General features: G+C 42.5%; 1 protein-coding gene across 3 annotated transcripts in view; it reads left to right on the plus strand.

The window, feature by feature from the left end:
• Positions 1 to 18,452, plus strand: part of KDM3A (lysine demethylase 3A) — a 56,048-nt gene that overhangs the window by 4,289 nt on the left and 33,307 nt on the right. For 2 of the 3 annotated variants that reach the window (XM_062209808.1, XM_062209809.1), the window contains exons 3-9: positions 6,200 to 6,355; positions 7,869 to 7,979; positions 9,076 to 9,201; positions 11,463 to 11,565; positions 12,393 to 12,517; positions 12,752 to 12,824; positions 12,917 to 13,005. In XM_062209808.1, the coding sequence (XP_062065792.1) occupies positions 6,200 to 6,355; positions 7,869 to 7,979; positions 9,076 to 9,201; positions 11,463 to 11,565; positions 12,393 to 12,517; positions 12,752 to 12,824; positions 12,917 to 13,005 (783 nt within the window). The remainder of the gene's footprint in view (positions 1 to 6,199; positions 6,356 to 7,868; positions 7,980 to 9,075; positions 9,202 to 11,462; positions 11,566 to 12,392; positions 12,518 to 12,751; positions 12,825 to 12,916; positions 13,006 to 18,452) is intronic. The other variant, XM_062209810.1, reaches the window with a different exon arrangement.

The raw sequence follows: 18,452 nt of genomic DNA on the forward strand, positions 1-18,452 counted from the left end.
GGCAAAAGGAAGACCTTTCTCTTTGTCTCTCTCTCTCACTGTCCACTCTGCCTGTCAAAAAAAAAAAAAAAAAAAAGAAAGAAGCTACAGTAAAGTTATAATAAGTGATACTGATCACATGGTTCCTATGTAGTAAGCGTTTTATTTAGTCCTAACAAATATCCTAGATGTTAAAATAGTGGCAGAAATTGAAGTTTGAAGAAGTTAAATAACTTGCCAAAGTTTGTCTCCAAACCTTAACTGGGCCTTAATACTCAGAGTAAGGTTGGAGCATATTATTTTGCTGGCGTCTGTATTTCTAGCACTTAGAAACCATGGTTTGGCATGTTATATATTCAGCTATTTAAATGAATAAATAAAGGAATCATAAAATTATTCGTGGGGCCAGTGCTGTGGTGTAGTGGGTAAAGTCACTGCCTGCAGTGCTGGCATCCCATATGGGCGCCAATTCTGGTCCTGGCTGCTCCACTTCTGATCCAGCTCTCTGCTATGGCCTGGGAGAGCAGTAGAAGATGGCCCAAGTCCTTGAGCCTCTCTGGAGACCCAGAGGAAGCTCCTGGCTTCAACACAGCTCCAGCCCCGTCCATTGCAGTCATTTAGGGAGTGAGCGAGCGGATGGAAGACTGTCTCTGTCTCTATAACTCTGCCTTTCAAATAATTAAGTAAATCTTTAAAACTTATTCACTATGGAGAAACAGTTTAGAAAAATCCTGTAGGGCAGTGGTGTTCTCTACATCTGGAATAACAAATATAAGAACTTCTTTTAATCTTAACTTTTATCCTACTCTTGAATGTGAAGCAAGTTGCTTTCTGCCAGCCTTTGTTCACATAATTATGCATGCTGGGAATAGTTTCCTTCCCTCACTTGTTTATCTAGGTCTTTCACTTCCCTTAAACCTACCTTTTCCTCAAGTCTTCTGCCCCTTCTTGGTGCTTGACTAGTTCTTGCCATCTCTCTGTACTGTTTCCTGCTGTAGGCAGCAATTAGGTGCCTTGACCAATGCCCAACTTTTCATCTTTGGGTACAAGTAGGAGTTAAATGTGAATTCTGCTGTCAGAAACTCCTAGCACAGTGTAATCAAACTGTACCCCTTTACAATTGAAATTAGGCTCTAGGAATTTGCACAAGTATTTACTTGTAAGGAGACATAAGTAGGAACATAATTGATTTTCATAATTTGTGGAGTTGCAAAATAAAGGGTATTGTGCATTGTAGTGGTGGACATACAGTCGGTATCTATTAAAAATTCTTGATTAGAGGTGGGCAGTTGGGATACTACATCCCTTGCATCAGAGTGCCTGGGTTCCAGTCCTGCCTTTGCTCCTGATTCCAGCTCCCTATGAATTTACACTGGGGAAGGAGCAAGAGATGGCTTAAGTAGTTGGGTCCATGCCGCCCATTGCGAGAGACTTGGGTTGAGTTTCTGGCTCTTGGCTTCCAGCCCCAACCATTGCAGGCATATGGGGAGGAAACCAGCAGGTGGGAACTCTGTATCTCTCTTCCCACCTCTCAAAATAAAGTTTAAAAAACCAAAATCCTTCTTGACTATAAACCATGACATTTTCTTTTCCTCCTTTTAAACCTGGAAGCATTTTCTTTGGCTTTTCCAATAGTTTTCATAATCATATACTTAGGTAAGATGAATGTATGCTAAAAGTGGGAGGTTTTAGAATTGATATAATTTACGTATCCTGAAGAGATTTTGTGTTGGAAAAATAAGCTTGAGATAATTTGAAATATCCAACATCTGGTCGAAAAAAATTTTTTAAAAAGATTTTGTTTTTTGACAGTTATAGGCAGAAGGAGAAAGAGAAAAGTCTACCATTTGCTGGTTCACTCCCCAAATGGCCACAACACCTGGAGCTGGGCCGATCCGAAGCCAGGAGCCTCTTTTGGTCTCCCCCGTGGGTGCAGGGGCACAAGCGCTTGGACTGTCTTCCACTACTTTCTCAGGCCATTAGCAGAGGGCTGCATCAGTAGTGGGGCTGTTGGGACAAGAACCAGCACTCATGGGAAGCAAGTGGATGCTAAGCCTGCTATGCTACAGTGCCGGCCCCTGGTCAGAATACTTGGTGGGCTAATAAGGTACACATTTACAAAATTCTCCCTTAATAGTGAATTTGGATTTATAGCTAGTGAATCATAATTACTCTGTCAGCATAATCTGTCAGCATAAATAACATTCCTGGGGCCTGTGTTGTGGTACAGCAGGTTAAGCCACTGCCTGCGACCCCGGCATCCCAGCTGGTTTGGGTCCCAGCTGCTCCACTTTTGATGCAGCTCCCTGTTAATGTGTCTGGGAAAATAGCAGAAGATGGTTCAAATGCTTGGACCCCTGCACACATGTGGGGGACCCAGATGAAGTTTCTGGCTCCTGGCTTCAACCTTTCCCAACTCCAGCTGTTGTGATCATTTGGAGAGAGAACCAGTGGATGGAAGATCTCTCTCTCTCTCTGCCTTTCCAATAAATGAATAACATCCCTTTGTGTACCAAGGTAGTATGGGGGAAAGAGCACAGTGGAAACTAGCTGTGCGTATCAGCTTACCTGGGCTTGGTCAAGTCACTTTAGTTCCCCCTGGATTTGTTGTCTTATAGACCTTCCTACAGAAACGGCTTTTGGAGGAATTGGGTATGTTCTTAAGTTTTGAACCTCAGACTTCAGGCACAAATAAAAGATATGCATGATACTGATTGGAAACTTCTGAAAGAATGTTGGAGGAAGCTTACAACTTGTTACTTTAATTTTTATTTTTTTCAAAGATTTATTTGATGGGGTATGCGCTGTGGCACAGCAGGTTAACACCCTGGCCTGAAGCACCAGCATCCCATATAGGCACTGGTTCGAGACTTGATGGCTCCACTTCCAATCCAGCTCTCTGCTGTGGCCTGAGAAAGCAATAGAAGATGGCCCAAGTACTTGGGCAGAGCTGCACCTGCATAGGAGACCTGGAAGAAGCTCTTGGCTCCTGGCTTTGGATAGGCACAGCTCCAGCCATTGCAGCCAGTTGGAGAGTGAACCAAAAAAATTATTTGAAAGAGTTACAGAGAGAGGTAGAGGCAGAGAGAAAGGTCTTCCATCTGCTGGTTCACTCCCTAGATGGCTGCAATGGCTGGAGCTGAGCTGATCAGGAGCCAGGAGTTTCTTCCAGGTCTCCCATGTATGTACAGGGGCCCACGGACTTGGGCCATCCTCTGCTTTCCCAGCTGCATTAGCAGGAGCTAGACTGGAAGAGGAGAAGCCAGGACTCAAACCAGAGCCCTTATGGGGTTCCAGCACTGCAGGCCGAGGCTTTAAACCACTGTGCCACAGTACTGTCCCCACATGAAGTATTTTTTAAGAGGAATTTTTTTTCAGAGGCTGAGGTTATGGCACAACAGGTTAAGCTGCCACTTGTGTGCCAGCATATCTGGTGGTGAGTCCTGGCTCTCTGCTCCTGATCTGACTTCTGCTAATGTGCCTGGGAACTCAGCAGATCCGCACCTGCCTGAGCCCCTGCCGCCTGTTCCTGGGTCATAGTTCCAGCCTGGCTGTTGTGGCCACTGGGGAGTGAACCAGCAGATGGAAGATCGATCTCATTCTGACTTAAGATAAATGAATGAATTCATGCACTTTTTTTCCAAATGAAAGTTACCTGTGGATTTTTGATCAACACAACATAGTATTTGATAGTCATGAGGTTAATTGTTTTAAGAGGAGCTAAACATCCTCCCTGGCCCCACAAATCACTCAAAAATTGGTGTAGTCTAACTTAAGCTTTAGATCAGGAGTGGGGAATCATTCCATCTGGCCCTGCCAAGGCAGCCGCAGGTGAGACTCGAAATTCTGTAAATCTATAGCAGACTAATTTTTAGGTGATAATTTTGTTCAGCCCACCGATGATGTTATAAATAACCAAATGTCCCTTGGTAGGAAAAAGATCCCCCCCACTCTTTAGATAATGATCTTAATGCCTCACTTTTTATGCTGAGTAGATATTGCATAGTTATGTGGAAGACCCTCTCTCCTTTGCTCCTAATTTAAGGAGTGATAGCTCTGATAAGATTTAAATATTTCTGGAGGTCTTAGAACTCTAATTGCCTTGCTGGATACTTTATATACAATGCCTTTTAAAATCTCCAGCAGTTCCATGACAGGGAGGTATTAATTGCCTTCATTTTGAAGCTAGTAAACAGGGTTCCGACAGCTTAGACTTAAGCAAGGGTTCTTCAACTGGGGTGCAGATTAATTGATTTTCTTTCTAATCTAAGGTATTTTTAAATGAGTGTAGTAACTCATTTTAAGAAAGCATAAATATAGCCAAGATTTAAGCCATGATCTGATTCTGAAATTTGTGGTGCTCAGTTCCTCTGAAACCACATTTCTGACAAGCGGGAAAACTGGCCCCTGAAGCTAGGTTGAGGTGGAGATTGTTGTGGCAGGAAATACTGGGCAGTCTAGAGGAGAGTGGAGCACGTGGATTCTGTGGCTAGCAAACAGGAAGATGGGCAGCCTACTACACACCTCCATGAAGGACTCATTGATTGGCTGCAGTGATAGAAGATGTGTAACCATGGAGACAGTGTATAGGTCCTTGTCCCATAGGTGTTTACCTATTGCATTTATTCCAGTTTGGAAAGTACTCAGTAGTAACTGCAAAAGCTTTCCGTACTGAGAAGATCAGCTTCCTAGCAAAGTTGCCTAAGACATTAGGGATGTACGGTTGTTGTTGGAAGTAGCATAGCATGTGTCTTAAATTTCACTGATTTTAAAGAACTACTCTGACGAGAAGGTTCAGGGTTGGGGTTATATCAGTTGGAAACTTAACTGTTTCATAAATGGATGAGAGAAACAGAAGGTAGAGGAGCTTAACCCAAAGAGAAATGTTTTATTCATTCTAACAAGTATTTGAGTACTGATTAGGGACTGTATGCCAGTGATAACCAAAAGCAGACACAGATTTTGACATATTAGAATTTATGTGTCAATCAGTTAACCACAAATAAATTATAGATAAGTGCAGGGAAGGAAAAGTGCAAAGCTTTGGGTAGAGTTAACAACGGAACGTCTCTTGGGAGAGAGAGAGGCTCTTCAGTAGGCGAAGGCTTGTTTGAGGAAAGGATTCTCAAATTGTGTTTCAACAAGTGAATGGAGTTTAGCCAGTTAGTAAACTAAAGGTTGAAAGAGGGATGTGGGTGACATTTGTGAAATCATGCACATTTGATAGATGATAGATTTATTGATTAATTCTGGAAACCCAAAATGAGAGGCCTCTTTAGTTAGAGGAAGAACTTTAAATATTGATTTTTCACATTATATATAGAAGAAGTTTATTGCAATTGTTAAAATACAAAAAAATGTTTAAGAAGATCTAGAATGAGTTAGAGTTACGGGTTCCCATATTCATCAAGGGTCTTCGGGTGTTTTGGCACATGACCTTCCAGGTTTTGTGAATGGTTCCTACTTCTGGATCACTGCCAGAGATCTGTTTTAGACTGATTTTTTTTTTTTTGAATGTTGTAAAATATTTATACAAGTGGTAAGCATTAGAGTTAAAAGGTAGTTCTGAAGCAGAAAATAACAGAATTACTTGGAAAATAATATTTCAAAGGCAGTCTCATTTTCATATAAGCAGTTAGAGGCACCTCTGGAAAACTTGGGGTCATTTAGTAAGTGACCAAGGAGTTTTAGACTCCAAACTCTGAGGTAAATGTCCCAGCTTATTCGATTGAATGGGGTAGTGAGAATGTGTGGTAGATTGGACCTTTGCTAAGTCCTGCTGATACCAGAGGAATCCAAAAGCAGGGGGTGGATCGTGGTGATGGAGTCATCTTAAACCCACGTGGCAGTGGCCGTGGAGAAATACAGCGCAATGTGAGGAGTGCTTCTTTTGGTTTCAGATTTGCATCTTCCAGTTTTAAAAGTTTACTGTCTAATTAGCATGTGTAAAAACCTCTTGATGTGGGTTAGTTTCTGAGCTTTCCAGAGGTTACTTTGAGGATAGAAACTGGACCATCTGCATCCCAAAGTTAGGGAGCCAAAGCTTGGTCCATGTTTGGTTATTTTATTTTTGGTCTATGAAGTAAAGTAAGGAAGCTGAAGTGGGTAGCAGATCCAGGTAAGAGGTTCAAGGAGAATAATAAAGGTGTAATTCACCTTGGGTATTTGTGATGTTTACGTTTGTTAATTGATTATGCTATTTTCAATTTTATTTGTCTAGGTGTGTGTAGAGTTTGATGGAGAAACTTGGAGGAAGAGAAGATGGATTGAAGTCTACAGTCTTCTAAGGAGAGCATTTTTAGTAGAACATAACTTGGTTTTGGCTGAAAGAAAGTCGCCTGAGATTTCTGAACGAATTATTCAGTGGCCTGCAATAGTGAGTAAAGCTTGGGCTTTGTTGAACCCATGAGAAGAGAACATGTCTTCCATTTGTAGTGAAACAGGAACAAATTATATGTTAGGGCTGTATTTGGCCCTCTGGGGAATGATAGTCTAGATGTGTAACAGTGTGGAAGAGTCAGGAGAGCATCTTTTGGACAGGTGTTTGGCGTAACGGGTAAGAGACCCAGGTCCCAAAGTGGGGTGCCTGGGGTCAATCCTCTGCGCCAACTCCCAATTCCAGTTTCCTGTTAATGCAGACACTGGGAAGGTAGCAGGTGATGGTCTTAGTGGTTGGATTTGTGATACCCGCCTGGGAGACCTGGGCTGTGTTCTGGCTCTGGCCTTGGACCCAGCCAGGCCATTGCAGGCATTTGAGGAGTGAACCATCATGTGGGGGAGCATATGCTATCTCTTTCTGTGCCCCATGCATGTGGGGGAGTGCTCTCTCTCTCACTTTCTCATGCGTGCACATGTGTGCATTTTAAAGAACATCTAGGATCTTACTCCAGTCCTGTAAGAGTTCTGTAACTTTGGGCTGGGCCTTTGGCTGTCCTGGGCCTTATTTTCTTCACTTGAAAAGTGGGGATGGAAGTAATAAGGGGAACATGTAGGTCAGAGGTCGGAAACTGGCAGCAATGCAAACACAGATCTGTTTGATTTGATTCTCACAGTGTTGTTTTAAGAAAATTTGAATTAGTTGCCTGCTTTTAACCACATGGAAAGTACCTCTAAAAATTTAGATTTCCAATATCTCCTGAAAAACACTGCAGGAAAAGGCAGCAATGGGGCCTTGTGGCAGTTGCATATGGGAGCAGTAGACAGGGGCTGAGTAGTAGCTGTTGGCTTGCCCCTGTAAGAGATTCCAGTGTTGGCAGTTCCCCTGCCTCTAAAGATGCCATAAGTCAGTATGTGATAATGCTGTGTCCACTTTTTAAGTCTGGTGCAGTTAGAGGACAAGAGTGCCCATTGTGTCTGGAAAGGAAAGTGTAGGCTTTATGGGACCCAGGCTGGAGCTGAGAGAAGAGGGTCTGATTTGGATGGTGGGAAAGACTGGGAGGATGGTAGAAGACTGACCAGATTGTGAAGGGCTTTGCATGTGGTGCTGGCAATGTGGAGATTTTGCCAGAGGGAAGAGCAGCTAGAGACTTTTGAATGATGTGGGGTTGTGATTCAAGTTGTGTTTTATTATTTTTTTTCTTGCAAATGTTAAGAATTTGCTAAAAACATGGCCTTATCTCAAAAAATATACATTTGCAACAATTTTTCTTTAGCATATTTTTTGGGAAACAATGAATTTGTTATTAGACCTGTGTGCTAATAAGTCCCAAATGTATCTGGTTTAAGTTACTGGAATTAAAGAAAAATTGTATGATCTTCTGGCTGCATAAATATTTCTTATGAGATTCATAACTTAATGGCTTTATCACTTTGTGTGTAAAATTGCCAGTTCTGGTTTTCAGAATTATACTGACAACAGTTTGAGGCCCAAACATTTTCTTTTGTTTTAGGTGTACAGATCTCTATTGGACAAAGCTGGTTTGGGATCCATAACTTCTGTTCGCTTTCTAGGAGATCAACAAAGAGTATTTCTTTCTAAAGACCTTTTGAAGCCTATCCAGGTAAAATAGAATAAGTATTAAATCATAAGAATAGAAATACAAACACTTATAACTTCTCTAGTGAGACAAGAACCTGTCCTCTAAGCTGTTGATTGTTAGATATGATCTCTTAATGTCAGTCATTGGATTTCATGCTGTCCCTTTGGGGTTGAAAGGACAAGGCTACTAGAGTTAGTGGTGTGTGAAAATGGTTTCAAAAAGTTGATTGCATCACCATATGATACGAATGCATGCATACATACAAGGGCACTTCAAAAAGTTTATAGTAAAATGAAATTGAAAGTTTCAGAGCTAGCATTGTGGTATGGTGGGTTAAACTACTGCCTACAATGCCAGCATTCCATATTGGGGTAGGTTTGAGTCCCAGCTGCTCCGCTTCCTATCCAGCTCTCTGCTAATACCCTTGGGAAGGCAGTGGACGATGGCCCAAGTACTTGGACCCCTACCACTCACGTGGGAGACCCAGGTGGAGTTCCAGGCTCCTGGCTTTGGCCTGGTCCAGCCCCTGGTATTGGTGTCATTTGGAGAGTGAACCTGCATATGCAGGATATTTTCCTCCCTCTTGTCACTCTGCCTTTCCAATAAATAAAAATAAATCTTTAAATAAGATGGCACCAGTGTTGCAGCACAACAGGTGAAGCCACCACCCACAATGCCAGCATCCCATATCAGAGCAGGTTTGAGTCCCCACTGCTCTGCTTCTGATCCAGCTTCCTGCTGATGCACCTGGAAAGGCAGCAGAAGATGGCCCAAGTGCCTGGGCTCCTGCCACCCATGTGGGAGACCAGGATGAGTAACAGGATCCTGCCTTCAGCCTGGTCCAGTCCTGACTGTTGTGGCCATTTGGGGAGTGAACCAGCAGAAGGAAGATCTCTTTCTGTCTTTCCCCTTTCTCTCTGTCACTCTGCCTTTCAAATACATAAATAAATTCTTTTTGCTTGTTTTTAAAATGACACTGTCGTACAAGAGAATATGATTTTAAAATAAGTTCTTTTTGGTGCAACATTTTGAAATTCATGCATAATTTTTTTTGTAGTAGACATTTTTCCATGAACAACTTTTTTTTAAAAGGTTTATTTATTTATTTATTTGAAAGGCAGAGTTACAGAGAGAAGCAGAGATAGAGGTCTTACATCCGCTGGTTCACTCTGCAGATGGCCACAACGGCTGGAGCTGGGCCGATCCAAAGCCAGGAGCCAGGAGCTTCTTCCAGATCTCTCACGTGGGTGCAGGGGCCCAAGGATTTGGGCCATCTACTGCTTTCCTAGGCCATAGCAGAGAACTGGATCAGAAGTGGAGCAGCCGGAACTTGAACCAGTGCCCATATGGGATGCCGGTGCTGCAGGCGGTAACTTTACCCGTTATGCCACTGCACCTGCCCCCCATGAACTTCTTGAATATCCTTTGTACATACAGTTAGTCCTCATTATTCACAGATGTTTGTGAATTTGCCTATTTGCTAAAATATATTTGTAACTCCTACATACTCGAGGTTATTTATAGATCACAGACGTGCAAAGTGGTGAACAGTCTGATTTGCCTAATGTAGGTTCCCAGCCAAGGTCAAATAAGTGACATGCTGATGTTTTACCTTCTTTCAGTTCTCATGCTGTGAACAAGTGCCCTTTTTATTGCAGTATATGTAGAGCCACATTGTGCCATGTGTGTTTGTGTGTGTTGTCTCACCGTTTTGCATAGTGGTTAAGAAGCCATTGGGATGCTCACATCCCATATTGGAGAGCCTGGTTGAATTCTCTCTCCAGCTGACTGCTTGTGTATACTCTGGGAAGCAGCAGATCTTGGGCTGGTACTTGGGTTACTGCCGCTCACATGGGAGACGTGGGTTGGGTTCAGGGCTCCTGACTTTGGTCTGGCCCAGACCTGACTATTATGAGCATTTGGGGATGAGCTAATAGGTGGAAGATCTCTCTCTCTGCCTTTCAGATAAAAATCAGGAAGAAAAAAAAATGGTCTTCAAGGGGTAGAGCGATTGGCCTAGCAGTTAAATTGTTCCATGTCCCAGTACTGGGTTTCATATCCAGCTCTCCTCCTGATTTCAGCTTCCTGCTAACGCAGACCCTGTGAGGCAGTGGTGATGCCCCCAGTAACTGGGTCCTTGCCACTCACATAGGAGAGGTGGGTTGCATTCTAGCTCCCAGCATTGGTCTCAGGACTATTGTGGGCAGTTGAAGAGTGAACCCACAAATAGGAGCATTCTTTCTCTTTTCTCTCACTGTCTGTCTGTCTTTTAAATTAAAAAAAAAAAAAAAAAAAAAAAAACCCTCTCAAGTAGTGCTGAAGTGCTCTTATCTGAGTTTCCTTAGCAGAAGGAGCCTATGATATGTCTCAAGGAAACACATGTGTTAAATAACTTGATTTAGCTCGAGTAATCTCGGCCATGAGTTTGAGGTTAATAGATCAGCAGTGTGCATTATTACATAAGGTGTCTTTCAACACAGTCTCTCATTAAACAAGGTTATGTGTTGGTTGGTTGAAGAAAATGCTGTGACCAGAGGCTAACTAGGCCTAACTCTGTATTTCCTCCAGGACAATGATTCTGTCTGCATGAATTCAGTGTTTTTAGAAACGATATCACTTCAAATAATAAGAATTGATGTGTGTGTGTGTGTGTGTATAATTGTAAACCTTTCTGATTGTGTTGTGAAACTCCTACCTTTTTCTTCACAACATTTGGGCTCCTGGACCTTGCTCATATATGATAATTTCTTATGAAAATTTCACAGTGGCAGGAAAGCATTGAGGCTAGGTATTGGAAGGGCTTCTGTACTTTTAACATTGCTTTTTCTTTGCCCTGCTTGAATTTGGGTTTGGCAGGTTGTGTCTGTTGACAGTTTCTGTATACATTTATCATAGCTGCGTGTGCACACAAAGCCAGAAATCTGTGGAGTGGTGCCAAGAATGAAGCTGCTGCCAAGAACTCAGTGTTTCAAAACTGGTTTACTCTGAAGCCTTAGCCTGTTCATTGACATTTTCTGTTTGTCCTCCTGCCTCCCTTACCTTTTGTAGAGAATAACACATTTGGAATACTAGCTAGGTTAAACAAGGATGGATGAAATGAGTTCTTTGTTAAAAATAGCGGTTTTAATGAATTGATAAGACATGTAAAGACAGATGTATTCTATCTGTGTGTCTTTTGCTTTTTGGATTTTGATCTGTGATCGCCCCCTCCCCAGTGTTTGGGATACAGAGTGTTTTTCAGTTCAACTGGCTAGCTAAATTACGTTTAAAATTATGCTTTAAGTCATTCTTAGTAATTTTCATGGTCCTGGCTTGGGATGCCTGTGATTGTTTGAGGGTTTCCAACTTTTCGTTCTGTCCAGTTCAGTAGAATTGCCGTGGTCTGGTGCCACCAGATGGCCAGTTAATTAACCATTCAACCATCTGATTAAATGATGAAATAGCCGCTAAAATTTTAAAAACTGTTCTTGTTACCTTAAAATACAATGCTCTCTCATTTTATAGGACGTAAATAGTCTTCGACTTTCCCTTACGGATAATCAGAATGTCAGTAAAGAATTTCAAGCTTTGATTGTGAAACATTTAGATGAGAGCCATCTTTTACAAGGTATGTGAATAGTGAAAGTTCATGCGTTAACCAATGATTAGTTTGTAAGAAGCTAGGGTTTAGTCCTGACTTATTTTCTCCCTGAAGTTTTATTTTTTTCTAAAAATTTTTAAAGCATTTCTAAAATTTAAAAATTAAAAATGTTTTTCCAGCCAGCACCACAGCTCAATAGGCTAATCCTCCACCTGCGGCGCCGGCACACCAGGTTCTAGTCTCGGTTGGGGCGCCGGATTCTATCCCGGTTGCCCCTCTTCCAGGCCAGCTCTCTGCTGTGGCCCGGGAGTGCAGTGGAGGATGGCCCAAGTGCTTGGGCCCTGCACCCCATGGGAGACCAGGAGAAGCACCTGGCTCCTGGCTTCGGGTCAGCATGGTGCACGCACCAGCCATTAGGGGGTGAACCAACGAAAAAGGAAGACCTTTCTCTCTGTCTGTCTCTCACTGTCCACTCTGCCTGTAAAAAAAAAAAAAAAGAAAAAAAAATGTTTTTCTGTTGCTTTCCCTATGGAATTAGATGACTGAAAGATTTAACTAATATTTTCTAAAACTTCAAACTTGAAAAGTTCATAAAATGTATGAAACTGTAAGGTAAATGTTTAAAAAGCTCAGCTATATTTTAACATGGAATTTACTGTGTTTAAAATGATGTAAGAAAGTGGAGCTTTTGGAAGTTGAAGTTTTCTCCCAGCTTTGCTAAAACGTCTTATTGAAATCATTTAATGTTTCATTTGTCTACTGCATTTTTTAAAGACTTAGAAAAATATTGTCCTGGCTGATGGTGCTGTTGGTAGATAATGCAGATTGGTCTAAGTAATTTTTTCTTTCTTAAGGTGACAAAAACTTGGTTGGTTCAGAAGTAAAAATTTATAGCTTGGACCCCTCTACCCAGTGGTTTTCAGCAACCGTAATAAATGGAAACCCAGCATCAAAAACTCTTCAGGTCAGCTGTGAGGAGGTAAGGACAATCATCACTGCACTTCCTAACTTCTTGGCAGGATGAGATAACTACGCAAAGGATTTATGATCTAGGAGCTAAACCTTATAACAAACTAGAGCAGAATAAAAATAATCCCATTTGTTTTTAAAGAATCATAAGTAATCTTTGTCTTACCAGAAGCCCCTGTTGTCATGTTAATGACGCTAATATTCCTGAGCATTTTAAGTTTTCTAAGTTTCTTTTCTTTTTAAGGTTCCAGCACTGAAGATTGTGGATCCATCACTGATTCACGTTGAAGTCGTACATGATAACTTTGTGGCATGTGGTAAGATACATTAAGATATTTCTTTTCCCTTTCCTCCTTCCCATATTAAGAGAAGCAGAGAAGCCAACTTACCTAGTTGTTTCATGTTTTAGGTAATCCTACAAGAATGGGAGCTGTAAAACGCAAGTCTTCAGAGAATAATGGAAGCCTGATTTCCAAACAGGCCAAGCCTTGCTCTGAGGTAACTTGGATTGATTTTTGAGACTTGTGTAGAGCTTTCCTTAGCTGGACAGCGTGCAGCCATTCTTCTTAGAAGTCATACAGCTCTGCTCTTCTGTGCTGCTTTGTCTCTTCATGTTTCAAGTTCCAGATCTTGGCCATACTTTCTATACTCAAGCAGATGGAGATAATATAAGTTTCTGGTTCACAGTTTTTTGTGTGTAAAACAGTATTTCATGTTTTTTATATTTGCTGGGAATCCTCGATAGGTTAGATAGTTTCACCACATGGAGGTGTTTTGGAAGGTAAATGCAGTCACATGTGTCACGTTGGAAGGATGCCTGGCATGAGAAGAGGGGAGGACTCCTCTTACATAATTCCCAGGAGGTTGGGTGTCGAAATAGGACCCTTACCTCCTCAAGGATAAGGGATTTGATCATTTATGATTGAGTAGATAAATATACTGGTTTTTCCAAGGAAGTGGCTGGTTTCTCATTACTAATTTCTGCTCAGAAAAATACAGGCTTCTATGAATGCCTGATGAGTTCAGTGCCAGATTTAATTCTGTTGTGAAATAGTTGGGATTTGAACTCAGAAACTTAAGCCTATTTCCCCTAAAGGTGTTTTTAGTCATTAGGACAAATCACTTACACAACTGAGATACCTAAGTACACTTGTGTCATGTGTACAGTTTCCTGTATGGTAATTATCGAAAACACTCTTAGACTACTTCACTTCAGGTTGGAGTTTAGAATTTTAAGATTGACCAAGATTGTATGAAGATTGTTGACAGCATTTGAGAGAGAATCATTAGGTCTTAGGGAGTAGGGCAAGGAGAAATTGGAAGGCGTGTGGGTGAAAGAATGAATCTAGGCTTCAGGATCTAGGGCAGGCTGGACTGCAGTGTCCACAAGAACCAAAGCAAGCACTGTGCCGCACAAAGCACTACAAATCTGCAGTGACTGATGGCCCTCCTGAGCCTTTTGCACACAACAGGAACTCGGATACTTTGACCAGAAGCTTTGTAAATCAAGGCATCTAAAAGTTGTCTTCCAAGAGTATAGGCTTGGGTTGTTTAGGAAAAATGAACAGTTAATTATGGAAAGTAGTGTTACTGCCTTCCATTTTATTCCTTAAAGTTCATAAGGTAATTTCAAGCACCTCCATCCAACAAACCAGAAATATTGAATATTCTCTGTGTTGGATTCTTGGTCCTAGAGTCCTTATTTCAAAGAATCTGTAGTTCAGTGAGGGAGGCAGACTTCCAAAGGACTCACAGGCTCCAGGGACAAGCTGCTGTGAGCAGGAGCTGTGCAGGTGCTTCAGGAGATAACCTGGACAAACACTCTCAGAGTGAGAGAGTATGTCCCATTTGCCCAAGCGCATTGTGACTGGAGCACAGGAGGCCTGGGGTGGGGGGAGACAGTGAGTGTAAAGGAAGTTGAGTTTTCTCCTATGGATGGATTTGTAGAGCATCTTCATGGTGTTCAAGGGCTTTGAATTAAGGAGATTGACTTGAACTTCATAGATGGATGAGGGAAGGTGGTGAGAATGGAAACAAGGGCACGAGTTAGATTAGTGGTTTTGTCTGCCATAAACAGACCTGAACTGAGGCAGTGAGAACATTCAGAAAGCAATATTAATTGGATTTGGTGGAAGATCAGGTGTTAGGGCTGAGGAAGAACAAATGGAATGCCTGCTTCATAGAACGTGACAATTTTATCTTGATTCTGACTTAGTAAACTCAAGTCAAGTGGTCATTTATGGTATTGAGTAATTTTCCACTATAGAAAAGGGCAGAGTTGGCAGGAGTAAGGGATTCCTGTTTCAGAAGAGAATAGGGGTAGGAAGACTCTGGGAAGTAATGTAGAATCATCTATAAACAGGATGCCAAGTAAATGATAATTGCATCTTAAAGTTAATACCACCAAGTAATACACAGTATTAGAAGCTGAGAGAGAGGCCAGGTAGGATAATAACTGGCCAGGTTTTGATACTGGAGAAGTTATTAGCAATCAAGGGTAGAGGTAGTAAAGACCAGTTTGGAGAAATGGGTTGGTGGTTGCCTATCATGGTGAATGTGTCAGTGTAAATAGGCAGGGGGTGTGTTGGTGAGGGGATCAGGGAGGAGGAATGACAACAGAGCAGTTAACCTGGGATGTGGGCAGGACTGCGGCCCCTGGGGGCCTCCTGTAAAGGCGTCGCTACTTTAGAGTATCAAGTTTGTTATTGATGGAGCAAGTACATTTATGACCATTAAGGAGGTGCCTATGAAACATGCTTTTTAAAAAGCTATATATGAATTACCCCTTGTGCCTGACTTGAAGAGCAGGGAGCATGACTCCTCTCTCAGGGTGTTGGCCATACTATCTGTTCTGTAAATTTGTCTACCATTGAACGGATTGTTGGGCACAATTGAAGCTATTAAAAAAATAAGGCTGAACTTTGGTAACTTCAGCATGTAACTTGAGGAACTAAATTTGATGTTTTAAAAAGGTTTCAGCTCTTGAGCTCTGTACTAGATTTCTCATTCTAAAGGAAATTGGAAGTGGTAGAATTTGGAATTCATTAGTATAGCTCTTCTCATTTTAAAGTTTTTGGTTCACCTAGAAAAGTATAGTAAATAAAAGAAACATCTCTTGCATTCGTAGTGCTCTGAGACACTCTGTTCACGTTTTTTGGATACTTTTCCCCTGTATCTCATATGTCATGGAGGCCTATTGTGCTGTGGTTTTTAAGGCTAAAGACCTACTCGTTCATGGCCTCCTCACTTTACTTGTGAATATTTTTCCACAACAGTACATTTTAGTTTTTGTTCTGGGTGATTCTTACAGTCAGGCAAGTTTTGGGAACACTGTCCTGGCTGAGGACTGTGGAGGTAAAGGAAGTGGGGGGAAGCAAGAGCTACTTGAAATGTGTGAGTGAAAGGTGAGTACAGCGACACATCCGGGACGATTCTCCCTGTGTGGCGCTTCTCAGGTCTGTTGAACTGGCACAGGGTTTACTTCAGGGTGCACTTCGGAAGGCAGGATTCGGTAGGCAAGACTTTGCCTGCCTTGGTGAATACTTGGCTAAGGTAAACCTCTTTGCCAGTGACGTTTGGCTCCTTGAAGGTCTTCCCTGCCTAGCAGACTGTTCCTCGTAGTTCATGACATTGCTTAGTTCATGGGAAGGAGTCTGCTGAAGAATGCGAGCAGCAGTGCCCTTGTTAGAATACTGTCGTGTGCTCAATTATATTATCTCCATCTGCTGGCAGGGAGGAATATTGCCATGACTGGTATAGAAGACCTTCAGGGAAAACTCTTCAGGTAAGAAGAAACTTTGACCCTTCGCTGAGTCAGAGCCAGCGCAGAGGTGTGCTCGTGGAGACGGGTTTGGGGCTCAGGAGTATTGTTCCTGTTGAGCTCTTAGCAGAGTTGTAAAGGGATACACATCAGTTGTTGACAGGAAAAGCACCCTTCGCTATGCTAATTCTAACACATGGTTATGTAACTGAAAATTGTTACTGTTTCTCTGTGCTGGGGTAGCAGGTCTCTGAAACTGATCCTCCGTGCCAGAGGCTGCGGTAAAGCCGATCCCTGTACTCAGTGTGCTTTGTGCGGTAAAGCAGATCCCTGTACTCAGTGTGCTTTGCTACTCATTTTATACATGAGTAATCTGCTAGGAAGTGTCGGGGTCCAGCACCAACACCCAGTTCTCTTAGCCTTGTGCTGCTGCTGTTGCTCCTGTAACTCCTCCCCTTGGTGTGGTGAGTCACCATTGTCAACAGGACCCTTCCTACCTTCCCTCTGTCCCTCCGTTTCTTCCAACAAATGTGTATTGACTGTTTATTATGTGAGACACTGACCTGCCTTGGTGCCCATTACTACTGTCCTTCTCTTCAGGTAACTCTTAAGACGTACTTGTTTATAGCTACTCAAAAATACCAAGTGCGAACAGCTTTTACTCTTTCATGTATTCCTTCCACCAGTCTTATGAGCATCTGCCACGTGTCTGGCTTTCTGAGGTCTAACAGTGGACACAAGAGCAGGGCCTCTGCTCCTAAGGCATATAGATTCTGTTGCGGGGAGACAGTAAAAGGTGCTCTCATAGTGATAAGTTCTGTGGAAAAGATACGTAAAAACATGGCCGCAAGTAAGAGGGTGGCTTGTGGGACACAACTTTGGAAAGAGTGATCAGATTCTGGGGTGATAGTTGAGTAGACTTGAGGGTGAGGTAGTGAGACCAGCCAGCATTAAAAACTGTTCAGGCAGAGGGAATAGCACGTGCTCGGGCAGGAAAGGACTGGGGTTGTGTTGTGGGCAAATGGAGCAGTGAAAGGAGAGGAGGGGATTGGCAGGAGACTGGACCACATGGGGTTGTGGTGGGCATTAGCGGCCGTGATCTTGTACACTATTTTTTTTTTTTAAGGTTTAAAAGCAAGATTTATTTTAAGTCAGGGACTTCCAGCCAGAGTGGCGGGGGGGGGGGGGGGGCGGCTGGTGGTACTGGGACTGGGGTTTTTAAGCATAATTTTGGGGAAGAAAAAAATTTATCAGCTTGACATTCAGTTACAAGATAAGAACAAAAGACCTGGTCTATAATCAGGTAGCTTGTTTACAGTAAACTGTGAGCTCAGACAGATGGGATCCCCGCCCCCTTGCTATTCTTGTGGTAAAATTGGAAGCTTTCAAGGAATGGGCAGGCAGGCACTTATTTTTTGAAAGGAAGAAATACAGGGAGAAGAAGAGAGAAAGAGAGATCTTCCGTCTGCTGGTTCACTCCCCAATTGGACATAATGGCTGGAGTTTGGCCGGTCTGAAGCCAGGAGCCAGGAGCTTCTTCCAGTTCTTCCACATGTGTGCAGGGGCCCAAGTACTTGAACCATCTTCCACTGCTTTCCCACGTGCCTTAGTAGGGAGCTGGATCAGAAGTGGAGCAGCCAGGACTTGAACTGGTGCCCATATGGCATACTAACGCTGCAGGTGGCGGCTTTACCTACTATGCCTCAGCCCCTCTGGTGCACTTTGAAAGATTTCTCGGTGGTAAATTTCACTTGTTGAGCAGAGGATTGAGCAAGAATGGAAAGGAAGTCAGGCCAGTTAGAAGATGTGTACTCTAGTTGTGGTATAGGAAGAAATGCATAGATTGAGTAAATCCTTGAGGAATACATGCAGGATGTACTGGTTTGTTAATTGGATATGGGAAATGAGAGACACAGGATTTTTTTAACTTGAGCAGCTTGATGGGTGTTGAGGCTGTGTTGTGCAGGGTGAAAATGTATGCATAGGTTTGCAATCCAAATTTCTTCAGTGTGTTGGCCTCAGGAGAATAATTTAAGGGAAGGTGTAGTGCATCAACGCTAAACAAACTCCAAATAAGAAAGGTGATAGACGTGTGAGATGCCTGTGTCAGTGAGCTTTGACTAAGTATTTCAAAATCTGGCAGTTAAGCTTTGGGAAACCTTTTAATTGTGATTATCAGTTATAA

Source organism: Lepus europaeus, chromosome 13, assembly GCF_033115175.1.
Source record: "Lepus europaeus isolate LE1 chromosome 13, mLepTim1.pri, whole genome shotgun sequence".
In the NCBI taxonomy this organism is placed as follows: domain Eukaryota; kingdom Metazoa; phylum Chordata; class Mammalia; order Lagomorpha; family Leporidae; genus Lepus; species Lepus europaeus.